This window comes from Bos javanicus, chromosome 24, assembly GCF_032452875.1.
Source record: "Bos javanicus breed banteng chromosome 24, ARS-OSU_banteng_1.0, whole genome shotgun sequence".
In the NCBI taxonomy this organism is placed as follows: Eukaryota; Metazoa; Chordata; class Mammalia; order Artiodactyla; family Bovidae; genus Bos; species Bos javanicus.
In genome coordinates, this window is record NC_083891.1 from 3,995,001 (window position 1) to 4,013,164 (window position 18,164).

The following is an 18,164-nucleotide window of genomic DNA, read 5'->3' on the forward strand; positions in this document are numbered from 1 at the left end:
TCACACACACACCCAAGGACTAAGAAGTAGGAGAATACAATCCATTACTCAACAGTGTATATGTGTACTTTTTTTTTTGAATTGACGGTTTCCTGTCCAACGCACACTGCCCAGCCAGATGAACTGTGTATGCAAATGCAATCCTAACATGTGTTTTCAACATTACCAGTTGCATGTGGACACCTGCAGTATGACCATGTAACTGTGTGTCCTTCTAATTAGTTGGAACTATATGCTGCATAAAGTTATATGGAACCAGTATTAACCTGGTCCATTACAATTATCCACAATCAATAGCATTCCTAATTAAAATTATGAACAATGAAATTCTCTTAAAAATAATTCCCCATGGCTGATACCTATGCCCCTTGATTCTGAAGTAGTCATTCACTGCCTACTGGGTTCTCTGCCTCTTCCTTTCACTGCCTATTTCACAGTCCAGAAAAGTAGGAAGACAGACAAGGGAAAAATAAAAAGTGATGGAAAGCAGAGGGAAAAGCCAGCACTCAGCACAGGGGCAGGGCGCGGCTCTGTGACCTGGCCCTGGCCACCTGTCCCCTGTCCTCTGCAATCCCCCCTGGGGCAGAGCTGGGGTCCCGGCAGCTCCTGAACCTGCTGTGCCCCTGGCTGAGCATCCCCAAGGCCCTGCATGGGACGCGCCGCCCCTGGCTCCCTGGCTAGCCCCCACTCACCTTCACAGCAGTGCTACCTACCGGATGAAACATCTTCTGAATCAGCAACAAGATTCAGAAAAGACTGGGCCATTTCTCTGCTTGAGCTTTCTCCATCCATTTGCAGCAGGTATTGTTTTGATCTTTTCACCCTAAAAACTAACAGCACTGGCACATGCTGATGATCCATAAATATTTAATACTTAAAAAAAAAATCCCCCGCTTCATCCCATCTAGCCACTTAAACTCCAGGAATTTCTTGCAGTGTTCTTAATATCCCACGCTATTCCATACCTCATCACTTTTGCTCTTTTGTTCTCACTAATAAAAAATGTCCAGATTTGCCTTGTATATAAATACCCCTGCATCCTTCAAGACCAAGCTCAGACCTGTGCTCTGAATGAAGCCTCTGCTGGTGCTCCCCAGCAAAGCCAGGCAGCCCTCCGCTGTGGACCACCATGCCCTGCTCTCACATCGCCTCCGAGTCTGTCTCCTACATGGAGCACGTGACCACAGGGCTCTTGCACCACCTGAGCCCACTGAAGAGGATGCTCAAGAACATGCCCCGTAGGAGATGAACGAGCACTTCAGTCATGACTGTGCTTCCCTCCGACCTACACTTCCAACGCCTCTCAGTCTTGGACAAATCAAAGGGCAAAGCCCTGTGGAAAGCAAAGGACTTTCAGAAACACATGAACAGGAAGAGGGAGGGAGAAAACAGGCTAATAATAATAAAAAGAAAGCACAGGACAAGCAAAGAAAACGAGGGGAGTAGCTGCCCTCCTGCATTTCACTCCCGGGAAATAATAAAGAATCCCCTGATTCCACAACAGGTTTTTAGAGTCACCATGGAACATTTTAAAATGAAAATAAAGCAAAAATTACTTAAGTCACTGAGATAAGACTTCTTCACTGCAAAAGACCTTAGAGACAGAGGTCAATGTTTTCAACCATGACACCAACAAAGGACAATGTGTATTCTATTGCTATTTTCTTATGAGTTGATCTATCTTACTGCTTTGGAATAAATCTATGACCCGACTCTTTGAGGCAAAAGTGCAAGAAAACACTTATCACAAAGAGGAGCACAGGACATGGTTTGACACAGAAGCTCTCGTCTCCTTGTGAGGAGACACAGGAGAGGGTTTCTTCCGCTTCTTCTCCATTTTCCTAACCTTGCCCTCAATGCTCTCCTGGGTTCACAAAATGGCTCACTGGAAAATCTCCTATAATCATATCTGTGAAAGAGTGTGATTTATTTTAATATAATTACTATGGTATCTCTTAGATTTTCAAAATAAAGGTGATTTGTTTAAAAAAAATATAAACTAACATCCATTCACTATTTAAATGGTATTTCAAGGACTTCAGCATCAGAAAAATACACTAACCATTAGTGTAAATGTGGTTATTCCTCACTGACAGGGAGAGAGAAAATAAGCATTACATGGGAATTTTAGATTTTTCAAACTAAAAGCAAAAGTATATCATTAAACAAAAAGCATTAAAGTATTATAGAGATAAAACATGTAATGTGTCCTGAATAATAAGAGTACTTGAATGTTAATTTTGATTTTTACAAAACTGAGAGATGCTACCCTTCATATTGTTACAAGCATAATGTGTGACACAATATAAAACAAAGCTTTTCTGTCTCTTTTTTCTGTATCTCTTTAACCAAAACAATCAGCCAAACGAAAAGCTTATTTTCTTTGGATACATCTGTAGATATGATGGCTGTAATTAATTGTTCAGCTAAAAATGCAATTCCATGGTGCTTTTAATGATTTAGGTATACACAGCTTTAGTTCTCAAAGCAGACTAAAAATAGTGATTTTAATTTATTCCTGCTGCCTACAATTACCCACAACCATGTATTTTTAAATATTTCCAGCCTATAAAAATTACTAATTTTTGCCACTTGTGTTTATCTGCATTTAGACTTTGATTTGGATAAATTAAGCTCTCAAGTGTTCCTTGCTTTATGAAACTCTGCATGTTGTACACTTCAACACAAATAAATGACTTGTACCATTAGAGGTTTAAATAATGTAATGTACTTCATGCTCAGCCTGAAGCTGGATTCCAATGAAGTTGCTAATGCACGTAATGATTAAGTGTAACTCAAATACTAACTGTGTTGTTGAAAACATGACAGGCAATAATTTGGTCTATTATATTCTGCCATTTAATTGCCTAGTACAGACATTCTCTGACACGCTATGAAGCAATGATTTACAATTATTCAAGCTGCAAAGGTCAGAAAGTGACATTATAATCATCTACATAGAGATCCCTTCTAATGCACAAAAACTAGGTAATGCCACACACACACACACACAAAAAGGAGTTTTACTGCATTAGTAACTTTCTATTTAAGGCTTCTTAAGCCAACTGAGAATAAACAGTTCATAAGCACATTAATATACAATAGAAAATGTCTATAATCTTTCCATGAACCAGAGATGACAGATTCCGTAAATGCTCTTATTCCCTCCTGACTAGGTAAGTACTACTCAACTGTTTAACTCCATATACAAGATTCAAGACTAGATACAGGGAATGCAGTCAGAAAATTACATAATCCCTAAATCATGGATACTGGGGTCTTTGTGAATAATGGCATAAAAAGTTAGGCTTCATCTCCCAGGTTTCCTGAAATCACAGGCCACTTGCTAATTTTCTAGTAACTCTTTTTTGTAGTAACTAGTAAGGAAAAACAAAAACCCAAGATGATCAATTTTACCCCTCTCATTCTAATGGAAAGACAATAAAATCTTCACTCTTTTAGGCATTATTTCTGTCATACTAACATGTTCAATTTGTAACCACTCATGCGCAATGAATCAACACATAAAGAACAACGAGGAAAAATAAAATTATTTAAAACAACTTTTTAATATGAGAAAAGTGAAACAGAGAGAGACCAGAAAAAAGAAAGAGAAAGAGACTGAATACAAGAATGTTAAAGTTAAACACAGTGCAAGCAATTTTTTAAAATAATGTAAGTCTGAGAAAAGCAGAAAACAAAAGCGGCTAGGGGCTGGAAGGAAGCAAGTACAGTTATCACACGCTAGAGAAAACAACCTAGGGAGAAAAAAATAAGTACAAATTAAAATTAGTAACTAAAACAACAGATATCACAAAAGCAAAGAAATAAAGAAAAGGCACAGCTGAAAGGAAGGAAACAGGGATCTACCATTACTACCACATAATTTACCTCTACCACTAAAAATACTTTAACTCTCAAGTCTGCCATCTGTACAATGGGAGTAATAAATATGAGATGAGCAATCTCATGAAACTGGACTCAACAAATGAAATGGATGTTAATTAAGTATACCCTAAACCACAGCACTCCATAAATACTATTAATACTTGAGAATATGATATATACACGTGTGTGTGCCTGTATGTGTGTACAAACATGGAGAAAAAGATTATCAAAATAAATTTAAATGAATGTAACAAAACATGGTTTCCATAATGATGCTCTTAAGCCACTGAGATTTTAAGCTCTTGACTACTAAAAAATAACAAAGGTAAAGATCATGGACTTAGTAAAAATGTGTCTACCTATTTTTAAACATATGTTCCCAACATGTAAGGTGCTTTCTATTATTTTTTTATTTCCTCCCCCACTAAGCCCTATGTCCAACCTGGGGCACATTTTCATTTTAACTATCCATCATTTATAAAATTCACCTAAATTCTATAAAATTCCTCTTGAGGTCATGCTCAGAAGTAAGAAAAACATTAAGAAACTGTAATTCAAAAACTGCTCCTCCTAACAGTGAAAATAGAGTGAAAGGCTTTTAAATGAGTTATCTATAACATGTTCTTAAAACAGGAAGTTCAGAGCAATACATTTTGAAACCTATACCCCGACATAAGCATGTAAACCATGGGTCAACAAAACTTAAATCCTGAGCTCTGAATCCTAGCCAGCATTAGAAATTAGACATCTCATCCATTCAGCTTCTTCTGTCAAATAACTTAAATCCACGATAAGCTGTAGCTAAGATTTGCCAATGAAGGGGAGAGAGATGTTAAAATTGAGCTTAAAAATTCAAAGATGAGTGTAGGTTCAAACAGTGGAAATTAAAAGTTTAAAAGGAAGTCTTTATTAAGGGAATAGCTAATGCACAACCCTTAAATTAAGTCTTAGTAAATATATATATATATGATACATATTTGCTGAGCATCCAAAAGCTTCTTAAATAAAGATATGAAAAAAATCACATAAATAAACATATATTAATTCTCAGCTCAATTCAACAAAATGCACCATTTGTTGTTTTCATCAATTTCACCATAAAATATCAGGTTTTTTCAAGAGGTTACTAAGGAAAAATAGTACAACAATGTGAGTAATAATTTCACTGTAAAAGTGTGCCTGCTCCACTGTTTTCATATATTATAACTCTATCAGAACTGTTTGAAAACCCGTTTCTTTCTTACAACTCAAACAGTGAAAGGATTATGACTAAAATTTTAAAACAGACACTAAGATGCTAACTACTGAGGAAAAGAAGACACAGGGCAGGGCCTTCTGTTTGTGACAAAATTAGAGCTAATGTTCCTGAAAGATCACTTCACCTTTGAAAGCATGATTTTTTAAAAGGTAAAATTGATAGCAATTAAAGCTAATGAAGAAATGCAGCATGAGCTGCTTATGTTCAGGAACGGATGGGCCCACCGAGCATTTCTAAGATTATTTAGCCATCAATGATAATGAATCGACATTGTCAGTGATGTGAATGTACCAGTGCTCCCTACTGCCACGACCCTGATAGCCAGTTCTCATTCTGTTCACGTTTTTTACCTCAGTTTTTAACGTGCATACTGCTCTGTCCCTTTGAAACACATGAAACACAGAACAACCTATGGCACTTTGTCTTCAGCACTGAAGGGTATTTCACTCACTACTATTGTGTGTCAACTACACAGCCTCAATAGGCATTCTTCAGTTTACCGAAATTCTTCAGAACTTTTAGCTTCACTGTAAAAATATCTCCCCTGTACAAATTATTATGTGACTTTTAAGTCAAATTTTACCTAAACAAATTAAGAATTATTATTTCTTGGTCAAATAAAATTCAACAACTACTGTAATTCTAAGAGATACAGTTTGGGAATCTAGATTGCGTTTTCCACATGCACACATACACATGTAGACCTCTATGACAGCAGCATAAAACTCAACATACCTACATGTACTTACAACTCTACTCGGGAATCTACTTGGGAATCACTGTATAAACCACAGTGCAACACGTCAGTCGTACATTGTGAGCAATGAGCTAAGCAAGAGCGCAGTGCTCAAATCACACACCCAGAGCCAACCGGTCAGGTTTCTTTCTGACACCACGTGTGTCGGAAACTGCTCTCTGAAAGTCTCTCCTTCTCTTCCCAGGTCTTGGTAACACAAATAAAAAAGGAATGGAATCAGGTTTCTAATAATATAGTATGCAAAAACTGTTTACTTATTTCCCAGAAATGAGGAAGAAACTGTTTTGTTTTGTTTTGTTTTTGCCAACTTATAGCAAATCTTCACCACAGTCTGGGCCTTCCTCCTTGCTATAACTCACATGGTAAAAACAGAAATGAGGTATCTTTTAAAATTCCAAGACCTGGAGCAATTAAAATGCACCATTTGGCACTCTACCCTTGCAGCTAAAATCAGTAGCAACAAAACTCATTCTCCCACTGATCTTCAGGGGGCTTCAGGGCAAAGGTTCATCTTCATTTACTTTAGCTCCAAGTCACTGAACCATCAATTCTGCCAATGAATAAATCACAGACCATGGTTAATAAAACTGCTTGCAAAGTTATTTGTAAAAACTATCTCAAGGGTCAAAAAATGCAGCTGCATCCTAGGATGAAATGCACCATCCATTAAAAAACAGAAGCTGTTTGTGACTTAAAAGGTATTTATACAGTAGTGCTAACCAGAAGAATCTTTCACTGAAAAAAGAAACCTAATATAACATGTGCACGTCGCATAATTTAATTGAATCTGAAGTGTTTTGTGAACCAACCATAAGAACTGCAGGTTTCTCAGGTTTCACATAAAGTGTTTTTATATGATGCACTTATTAATTCATTTCTCTAGCATAATAACATTAAAATATACGTATAATCAGAAGTAAGGTATTAAAAACCCAGCTCTGAATGTCCTATGATATACCATAGATGTCATGGCATTTTAAAGCCTTTTAAACATTTCTGCTAAATTAATTAAGTTTTACATTAAGGCATCTCAGTGCTTCCTATTAAATGTAAGACATTTGAGTGACAATTAAACATTGTGAATGATTCTTTAGAGGAAAGAGCCATTAACTAAAACAGGAAAACAACTTTTGAAATAAAGTGACACAAAAACATACTTTATACACTGGTTTTTTAAGCCTCAATAATCAGGTCTCTGAAATGAAATCTTTTTCTGCTTTTTTCCTTATAGAATATGTCCAATGGATCCAAAGAACCATTAATGCGATTAAAATTAGAGCCATATAGGAAAAGAGAAAAAACATACACATACACTCCTAAAGCTATATTATGTATTTTTTTATGTCTTTAAATGGAATTTACAGTTCTCTCTGGCAATGTGAATGAACATCCTATAATTTAGTCAATTTACAGATTACAGGTTCAAATTGACCTTGTAGCCCATAAAATTGCTCATCTTCAGCACAGGATTAGAAGTGGGAGAAGAATGTCATAACTGTGTTTAAGGAATTTACCATAACAATGGAAAGGAGGATACGCATGCATAATTCTAGCCACTCTTACTCATATCAGTTTTGAATCCTGAAACAATGGATATCCCGCACGTGCTTCCTGGTTCACCACGGTAGAGATGGTTTCAATTTACTCACCCACAGACATGACACTTGTATTCCCTCATCCCAAGGTGCCTTTTGACATGGTTTCTGGCATCGCCAAGCTGAGCTGTTGCAAAATGGCATATCTTGCACTTGAATGGTTTTGATCCTAAGTAAATTTAACATAAAATATGATTTGAATTTGAATAATACATTACTGATAGTTTTAAAAGAGGCCTAGATCTTAAATCTTACTTATAGTCTAATTACAATTTTCTGTCCCCAAAACGGAACACTTGCATTCCTTTCTAACTTGAACAGACATGCATTTCATAATTATTCCATTAATAAGACTTTAAAATGTTTCAATGAGTATTTTTAACTTTCAACATTTCTAAAATTTAAAGTCAAAAGTGATACACTTGAGCAGTACTACGTATTAACAGATAAGATGAGCTAAATAATTTCAAATATTTTTCTTACAATTCATAAGAATAGCTTTTAAAGTCACTCAACATTTTAAATGGAACATTTTTAAAACATAAATGCTTATAGAGTAGCTGATACTTTTTAAAATATATTTATTATCAAATAAATTTCTCAGTGGCCACATCCTGGTTCCTTCATATTTCTGCAGCTTTGAATTTATTCACATTAATAATGATATTTCAGATTTTTTCCTGACATTTATCCCAAATTATTCCCTATATTACTTTTAATAGCACACAGTATAAGAATATACAGTGAATAAATTATTTGCTTTTATGATCATTTTAGAGCCAAAACTCTGTGATGATTCAGCAAATCAGAAGAACTGACATTCTGGCTATTATTGACTTCAAGTACAAGTATTTCAACAAAAAATTTCAACACAGTATCAACTTTTTTTTTTAATTTCCTAAAGAAATAAGATTAATCTATACTCAAACATGAGGAGACAAAATTATTTCAGAGTCCACAAACTTATTGTCAGTAACAGGTAGATTCTACCTGGCAAATAGGTACTAATAGATTATCAGTACCCATATTAACAAGAAGCAACACTCTCAAAGTGTAACATGAATATACCATTTTCTAATTCTAACCTTTAAATCCTCAAATAAATCAAAATCATGTTTTTAAAAATCAGTTTAAAACTGTTACAATGTTTCCAAATTTTTCATAGCATATATAGTACCTACTTGGTGAAGTACCTCTTCTAATATAGTCAGACAGAATGTGAAATATGTGGACTTTAATACACAAAAAGAGCTCAAATAAAAAAATGCAATAAATCATTTTTGATCAATGGAACTTGGTGCAATGCCCTTGGGAAAAGAAATCCTCCCAGAATACTTTGTTGAAACTGAAGCACTCAGTAAAAAATTTTAGAGTCTTAAATTTCAATTTAATTCCCAAAAGCTGACAAAAAAAGTGAAGCATTTAATTTTAATCTTCTAACAGAAATAAAAAAGTCAACAGTACTAAGCACAGGCAGACAAGGTTGAATATTTCACAGTTCAATGACAATGAAGCCAGATCTCTTAATACTTCCATTTCTACTCTGAGAAGTAGATGTAAAATATATTTAGCACCTGAATGGTTATATCTAGTCAGCTTTATATGTTTAAATGTCAAAAGCAGGTTGAGACTGCAGCTTACAGCAATCCCATTCTATCAGTCACATTAGAAACTACAGTTTATTTAAATGATTCTGAAGAAACTAAGCCTATCACTACTTGGAAACATTTCATCTCGACAGGGAATTCTATAAAGGGGCTTGTGAAAGAATAGAGTGAGAAGAATCAATTACCTGCACTTTAAATTACACTGTATTAAAGGTAAGGTAATTAGGAAATTATTAATCAACAAGAACACCAGGGCTCTAAACAAAAAGATAAAGCTCTCTCAACATGTGTGTTACAATTTTGGTGAAAGGATTCAAAGTACCTTGTGATCCAGGCCCTCTAGTTCCACCCCAGGAGTCCAGACATGGAGCCCAGGGGCCTGCAACCTAAGGCACAGGGCTCCCTGGTAGAGGCTGCCGCTCCTTCGGGCTTCAGCCATCACTGCTGGTGCGCTGACAACACCTACGTAAGTCACCTTGCTGACTGTTTCCATGCAGAAATCACGGAGGCCCTGAGTACTTTTTGTATCTTATGCACAGAAGAGATGTATTAACACCTCCTTTCTGTGCCATGAAAATTCTAATACTGGAGACTAGAGGTCACATTTCCTGTATAAGAAAACAAGAAATGTCCCCACTTTTTCCTAACTGATGGTGTTTCCATTTTTAAACTTGCCAGGACCATCCCAACATGAATCCAGGCATAGTATTTATCAGGCAAAATTTGTAAAACCTCGTATTTTTAAATTTGCCTTAGGGTTCCCTGGGGAAGACAATTAAAAATCTGCCTGCAATGCAAGAGACCCAGGTTCAACCCCTGGGTTGGGAAGATCCCCTGGAGGAGAAAATGGCAACCCACTCCGGTATTCATGCCTGGAGAATCCCACGGATAGAGCAGCCTGGTTGACTGCAGTCCATGGGGTCCCAAAGAGTCAGACACAACTGAGTGACTAACACTTTCACTATCACACTTTAGGCATACTGAGATTATTAAATACATATTTATTAGAAATAAGTAAATTATTATTTATTATTAAACCATCCCATTCCTTGGTTTTTGTTTTTGGCTTTATTTTTTTTAATTTGGTCTGTGAGGTTTGCTGAAAGGGATAAATGAAGAGGGTCTCTAGCCTTCTGGCACCTTCTTACAATTTTACCTACAGAATTCCAAAGACTTTAAGCTTCTCCTCAGGCCTGCACTGGCCTCCCTCAACTTCAGTTACGGTCAACCCCTATGTACACGCTGACGTGACACTTGAAAAATCACAGAAAGACTAGGTCAGAGAGTCAAGGAAGATGGATTCAACCCATCACCTAAAGCTTTTCCACTCCACAACCTTCCCGACACTGAACACTTCACCCATCCACCTGCTTATTTCTCCATCAACAAAACACTGAGCGCCGCCGCCACGCAGAGCCCGGACGTGAAGCCCTGAGCAGACCCGCGCCCCGGCGCCCTGCGCTGGCCGTGCACAGGCGGAGTCCCCCTAAGCTGCTCTGCCCACGCTGACCCGGCTGCCACACCGGCGCACCAGCCCTGACGTGAGAACCTCCCAGTGAAGCCACCCGCTCCCCGTCTTCCCATATGAAGACTGTGCCAACAGCACCCGAGAGCGGCTCGGAACAGAAAGCATGGGCTTCAGACAGTCTTCGGGCCTGATGAGCGGAACTAAAGCCCCGCTGCCCGGACAGGGTGGGAAGAAAGCGACCCACTCTCCCCAGTTCACCCTGAGAGGCCAAGGAGACACTCCTCCTCTGCTGTGCCGACGACTGCACACCAGCAAGCGTCGGGAGGCTTTCCCCACAGTCCTTGATGACCAAAACTCATTTATTTCTTCTAGTGCTGCTTTTATCGTCTTAAGGGTGGGAAGAAAAGGTTACATAAAACATATAGTAAATCACAAAATATGAAAACAGCGATTGGAAGAATAAGCCCTCTTCCAGTCAGCCATTAATAACCATCCTTCAATGACTATCTCATGGATATAAGCAAAGAATCAGAGAGGCAATTCACGCTAAAATGCCCCAAGGGGGGGAAAAAAGTTGGATTAAAACCTGGAGAGCAACCTCCTCCCAAAAAATCACTTGCAAAACTGAAATGCGGGCTGACATGGGGTACTCAGAAACACAGCTTTTTTTGGTGCCTCAGAACACAATAAAAATGTTCCTGCTGATAAGCCCAACACCAGTTGTTAAAAAGTATGCTAACTTTTACTAAATGTTACAATCAATGATGTAACTTATATAAGTAGGGTTACTTTGTCACATATTGATAGTTACCTCACTTTCACATCCACATTAACTTGATTTTAAATGCAATTAATACATATAGTCAAGGAAGACTAATGGACTACATTCTGCACTTAACCTGGTGGACATTTTCAAATGGCACAAGTGACCAGTGCAAACCTATTTTGCATTGTAAACGACTAAATAAATCTTAATGGATTAAGAATGATCAGCTATCAACACACAAGGGAAATTAAGTGCTGAAATGCCTACATTGATTATTTTAAATTATTAGCCTTACTCTGTTCTTGAATTTGTATGCTTTTAGTGAGCTTTAACACATTTACAAGACTTATTGACTATAATTACAAGAGAATTCAAGTAATGGACACATCAATTATGAGCAACATGTCTTGACCAGACAGTTGCATAAAGAATTCTAAAAAGAGCTCCATTAGCACCTTCCTCTTACTTCTACTCAGTTTTATCTGCCTGAAGAGGGCATGCTAAGAAAGTACCTACTTTCTGCACATGTGAACGAGCCTAGTTTCTAAAAACCATATCATTTCAGGAACCGAGCAATAACACGATACCAGCAGAGACAATAATGATGGCAACAAATAACTGCATTTGAACTTATTCCCCAGCAGTGGTTCTACTGCCTGAGAAGAGCTGAGATCCAGAGTACAATGTGTATATTTACCTAGATCAATCTTCTGCTAGTGGCCCTGTTACTTTTGTCAATGAAAAACTTTTATCTATCTTTAATCACCCTCAACTACTAACAATGTTTCATACTCTTTTGTCTGCCTCCTTATAACCGTGCACTAAGTTTCAAAAACTGCATGAATCTAAAGTATAGCTTTAATAATAAGCCATTATTTAAAAGTACAGTAAAATAAACCTTACAGTTTTAATGAAAATATGTTCATTGAAATGTGAATTTATTATTCAAATCCACTCATAAATTCAACCATGGAGACAGAACTTGTCTAAGCAGAGCACAATGATTTAGAAAAGCTGTCTATTTAAAATAAAGAATGTATGGCAGGTTTATAGAAACAGTGCAGTGAATTTTTACATAAATTTAGAATAGTGGCTTATGTATTTTCCACAAAAAAAAAAGTTTCAAAAAGAAAACTACCTAAAAATTGAACATTAAAATGGAACACTCCATGTGACAGCACAGAAACTAAATCAAGTGCTACCTCCATGAAAACCAAATCCCCAGGACATATTAACTTTGAAAAGTGTTGACTAATTTTGATCTTTGAGAGCAGAATCCTGTTGCCTGGGAGTTACACTTTGGGATATAAACTATCTGGCATTGGATACACCTAAATACCTAAAACTGTAAGGAAATATTCATACTTCATTCTTCAAAAGCCATTTAATAGGTCCTCTGAAACCCAAAGTGCCACTTAACAGACACCCTGGAGAACCAAACACTTAAAGGACTTAGAGACAACTGAAAAGCTGTGAGAGGCAGGAATATAACAAAGGCATCAGAAGGACGAGGCTTTCTGGTCAAAGAAATCTGCCAAACAGCCTGCCTCTGGAATCACTAAGGCTCAGTTAATAACCTGGAGATACGTTGAGTGTCAACCAAGAGCAGAGCCAGGGCCGGGGGGCAGCAGGAGGTGAGCTGGGTGGGGGCTGCCAGGCAGGGGCTGTAAGGACTCCACGTTCGGGGGCAACCCAGGTCCCCACTCGAGCATGCCCCGGCCCTGGTGGGTAAAGAGGTCGCATGGACCTACCTGTGTGTGTGCGAATGTGCGCCAGGAACGCCATCGAGTTGCTACTGCGACACATCTTCCCGCAGTACTTGCACACGTTGCCCTGGTTCTCCTCCCTCTCGCGGTTGATCTGCTCGGTGTCCTCCACGATGTACTTGTTCACCTCTCGGAGCAGCTCCTCGTGCTGCCCTTTGATGTGCAGGAACAAATTCTGCTCGGAGTCAAAGGGCTCCGTGCACTTGACGCACTTGAAGGTGGCGCCACCCTCGGGCAGCTCCTCCACGCTGGCCTGCTCGTTCCGCATGTGGCCAGCGCTGGCCAGGTGCTGGTGGAGGTTGCTCTCCGTGTAGAAGGACTTGCCGCACAGCAGACAGTGGAAGTGTTTCTCCTTCGTCGGGTGCTTCATGGCTATGTGCACATTCAGGCCACTCAGACCATCCGCCAAGAAGCCACAGTCATCACAGCGAATCCGGGTGGACTCCGCAAAGGAACTACTGTCCGCTTTCTTCTTTTTCACACCTTGAGCACAGTCCTTCAAGGGCAGTTCACTCATCCTCACTCCGGCTGCCACAAGCCCCTCTTGAGACTGGTCGAAGAGTTCCCCATCTTCGGGGTTCTTGATCCTTATTATGGAAGAATCAAATCGGCCGAAACTGTACACGGCCTGCCCTTTATCATCAATACTGATTATAGTTTCATAAACATCATTGTTGTCAATGGTGCTGTCAGAAGCTGGACCATCCTCTTCCAAAATCACTTTGGTTTCATGTCGGGAATTCATCAGAATCTCCTTACTCTCCAGAACGGGATCTTCCGGAACATCTTTCAAGTCCCCTGAACTCTGCATGCTTCCAGCTCTGTCCTGATCACTGCTCCCCAGGTTCAGCAGATCTCTGGGAGCTGTCAGCATGGCACTCTTGGCTGGATGCTCTCCATCTACAGCTCTGAGACACCCACGTTTGCCAAGGACTTTATCAGCTTTGTCCTCTGCGTTTCCTCCATCACTCTCGCCATGTGTGTTTTGACTACTGATGTCATTCAACATACTGTGCCTTTTCTTTGCTGTCTCATGATTCAAAGCTGAGCTTCCTGAGTTTTCATTCTGAAATTTGCTTGGGGAGCCACAATTAGAAGAAATACTAAGGGGCACCATCTCCTCCGGTTTTATAACTTTGTCCTTGGCAAGGGGCTGCTGGAAAGTTTCACAAAAGGAATGATCTTCACTGAGGTTAGAGTCTTCCTCAGTCTCAGTTTCTACGGAGTCAGAAGCACAGAATACCTTGGACATATCTAAACTGGTGTTCTCATCCAAAATAGAGCAATCAGCAGCATTTCTAGATTTGAGAGTTTCAGAGGGTTGGTCTGAAATAATCTGAAATTCCTCAGAATTCTGTTGCTGCTGCCCTTGGGGAATAATGATGGTTTTGGACACTTCTGAAGAACTGGCTTGTACGTTAGTAGAGTTCAGGTAAGACTGCCTTTTCATCTTGTGTTTTTCTGTTGCCGCATGCCTGGTCATCTCCCGTCGAGTCACAGCATAGTAATCACATGCCATGCAATAAAAGGCAAACTCTCTTGTATGTTTCCGTTTTACGTGCAGCTCCAGAGAGGTGGAAGAGTGTGCCTTAAACTCACAGTGCGTACATCTGTTTTCATCTGTACTCGCATCATCTTTCTGGGGGCATGTGTCACCCTGAAGGTCCTCTGGATCCACAGAGGTTTGCTCCTTTTTCTCAATAAGGTGACTGCCAGTCTCCCTATCTTCAGGGTGAAACACGTTCTCAACTTCCACTTCGACTGGACTCCCTTGCTCGAGTGGTGGCTGTTCTGAAACGGAGGTGTCTGCTTCCACTGGAGGGTTGGCAGGCTCATCTGCCACACTGGTGTTCTTCCTACTGGCATCAAGGTTACCGCCTTCAGGGCCAACAACGATATCGGAACTCTGTTTTCCACTCGCTTCAATTTCTACACGTCCTTTATGCTTCTTGGTGGCACAATGACGTTCCATGTCTCCCTTGGTTACGGTGTAATACTTACAGACTTTGCATAAATAACTATACTGGTGACTGTGTTTTCGTCGAATGTGCACAGTCAAGTTCGTGATACTGGAGGCCAGGAGACCACAATGTGAACAGGTCCGAGAGATGTTGCCTTTAGGTCGCCCCCTCTTTGGAGTCGGGGGTGGAGCTAATTCACCCTCTTTGGTAATGACACCGGACAATGACAGTTCCTGGGGAGGCAGGATGCTCTGGTCGAGACAGGACTGCTCCTGGATCTGCACACCTTCTCTGTGGCCTTCTGTCCTGCCATTCCCGGGGACGGTAAGCTCTTCTTTCTTGTCATTTGCACCTATGCAGACCCTTTCAATACATTCCTCAAAGCTTAGGCCAATGTTATTTTTCTTAGCATTTTCAAGATGCTTGCTTCTCTTGATGTGTTTCTCCATTCCTTCTTTGCTCAGGGAATAAAGATTACACGCTTTACAAAGAAAGTGATAGTCTTGACCGTGGCGGAGCTTTATGTGTCTCGTGAGAACAGTGGAAGATCTTGTTTTGTAAAAACACTTCTTGCACTGAAACTGAGGCTTACTCGAATGCCTCGCTTCATTTCCATGGCTTACCCTGGACTTAGCTGGCTCTTCCTGAGCTGATTTTCCGGCCTCACTCACAGAAACTTTTGCGTTTTCTGATTCTAAAGTACTTAAGGGGAACGTCTGTAAAGCTGAATCACCATTAAATGACTGAGAAGACTTTGTCTGACCCAACAAGTGAATGTGCTTCTCAGTTGCTCTGTGTTCCTCCATGTCTTTCTCGGAGGAGAAGAACAGATGACAGGGCGGGCAGAGGAAACCCATACTGTGCTTCTCCTTCATGTGGTCCCTCAGGTCCACCTCGTTTGGGGAAGTAAACAAACAACATTGGCAACGCAGGCCGGAGGCGGTCTGCTGATGCTGGTGGCTGTGCGCGTGCTCCTCCACGTCCCTCCTGGATGTGCTAGAGAAGCCACACGTCTGGCAGTGAAACCGCAACTCGCCCACATGGCACCTTGTCACGTGGATCTCCAGCTCCGCCCTGCTTGTGGCTGTGTGACCGCAGGCCGAACAAGTGCAGGCCACCTGGTGGTCGGGAGCTGGCCTCCTCGCCAGAGAGTCGGAGGAGCCAGGGAGATGCGCGTTTGTCCTGTCCTGCTTTGGGGCCTGGGTCTCTGGGGGTGTCAGGCGCGGGTCCCCGTGCAGAGGTGCTGACTCCGCGTCACTCATTTTTATTGGTGCCCTCAAGTGCTTCGAATACAGCCTCTGCACTTCGTTAGCGCCCCTCTTACTAACTCCTAGGAGCCCGCACCTCTTCTTCACCTGGCCCTTCAAAGCGAAGGCGCCAGCACGCCGTCGGAAGCCGCTGCCCAGCACAAGGAAGCCACGCTCGGCCCTGGGTCTTGAGGCTGTGCTGAGGCCGGGGGCTGCCTGGGCCGTGTTTCTGCTGGACTCCAGCCTATCTAGGAGCCTCTCGGAGGTGACAGCCATGCCCAGCTTTCTGCTCTGGTTCTCGGGATTCCCGGCTGCATCGTGGGAGGTTACATTTTCTTCAACGACCTCCATTTTCTCTGGAGAGGTGTTCCTGGACGGCCTCATTTCAACCCGCAGCTCGCTGCTGTGCCCACTTTGTTTAGAAAAGCTTCCTCTGAAATCTCTGAATGTGCCCGCTCCAACGCTCCGCAACGCTTTTGAGTCGCCGTTCCTGGCTACCGGCCTAGATGCTCTCGGCTTTGTGCGGCCAGCCTTCGCTCCCACGGGACTCGGCTTCTTGGGCAAAGGCTGTTTGGTTAAGATCTGTACGAACCCTCCACGGGCAGCGAGGTTCTGCCGCCGGAGATGCGTTTTGCCGAGACAGTGTGCGTTCAGCAGGTTCTCCTCGGCACACTGAAAGCCGCAGAGCTCACAGGAGAAGGCCCTCGGCGGGCCGCGTGCCTGCCCGGTGTGCCCGGGGAAGGCCAGGCCACCGTCGGCCGCGGGGCCACAGGCCTGGTCCTCGGGCCGCGGTGAGGGGCGCGCGGCGTGCTTCTCCACGTGTGGGCAGGAGACAGGCGAGCAGGCACACGGGCCCCCGAGGGCACCGCTCCCGCGCATCTCTTTGGGGGGCGACGGCGGCTCCCCTCCAAGATCGAGGAACGCTGTGGTCTCCTGAGCAGGCTCCTTCTCAGCGGCCATTTCACCCGGGCTCGGGTGACCGGGAAGACCCGGGCTGCCATCACGGCCACTCGAGAGGGGCTCCACCCCGGACCCCGGCAACGCAACACCCTCTCCCGAGCCTGTGCCTTCGGGGCTCCCTGACCCATGGGTGCGCGGCTCTCCCGGCCCCAAGGGCTCAGCCTCCGCTAGTTTCATTCGCTTGGAAGCGCGTTTATTTCCGTTGTCCTCCTCGACAATGTGGTCCAAGTCCGAGGACTCTGCAAAACCCCTTTTGTTTGTGGAATTCTCAGCAGAGTCTGCTGTCTCATCAGATACAGGCCCACGGTCCACGCCGTGGGATGCGCTGTGGCTCGGGTGTTCTGCCTCCTCGTTTACATGGTCACCCTCATCGCTCCCCAGCTTCTTCCCGGGATCCATCATTAATAAAGTGCCGGCGAGCTTCCGTGTCAGATGCGGTCACTGGGCTCTCAGCCTGTGAAGAACATAAACACAGTGTTACACCTTTGAACGTACAGAAAAGACAGATGTCAGCCCTAAACTCAACATAAAGTGACACGCCGGATGAAAAATATCCCAAAATCAGCCTCTACATCTCCTTTACATTGAGATGGACTTGATCATGTGCCAAGTCCTTCATGAATGAAACCAGACTGGGCGACAGCATGTCACCACACCGCCGACTCAGAGAGCATTACTGCAGTAACTTTGATAGAAAAAGTAACTTTCAACCGGCTTACAAAAACACTCCCATGTTTTAGTTCTCTTTACTGGTCCATTTCAATTTACTACTTAAAAAAAAAAAAAGCAGAGAAGCCCTCTTTCCAAATTACATTTCAGTGAACTCCCATTCTATAAAATAGATTAAACAAAATGTGCTATATGAGTCAGGGAGCCAGCCTTCCCCTCCCA

General features: G+C 41.8%; 1 protein-coding gene across 1 annotated transcript in view; it reads right to left on the bottom strand.

Moving 5' to 3' along the window:
• Window positions 1-18,164, bottom strand: part of ZNF407 (zinc finger protein 407) — a 388,042-nt gene that overhangs the window by 343,384 nt on the left and 26,494 nt on the right. Inside the window, exons 2-3 of the mRNA XM_061399513.1 lie at window positions 13,091-17,727; window positions 7,553-7,667 (exon numbers count right to left, since the gene is read on the bottom strand). Coding sequence (XP_061255497.1) covers window positions 7,553-7,667; window positions 13,091-17,675 — 4,700 coding nt within the window. The 5' untranslated portion in view covers window positions 17,676-17,727. The remainder of the gene's footprint in view (window positions 1-7,552; window positions 7,668-13,090; window positions 17,728-18,164) is intronic.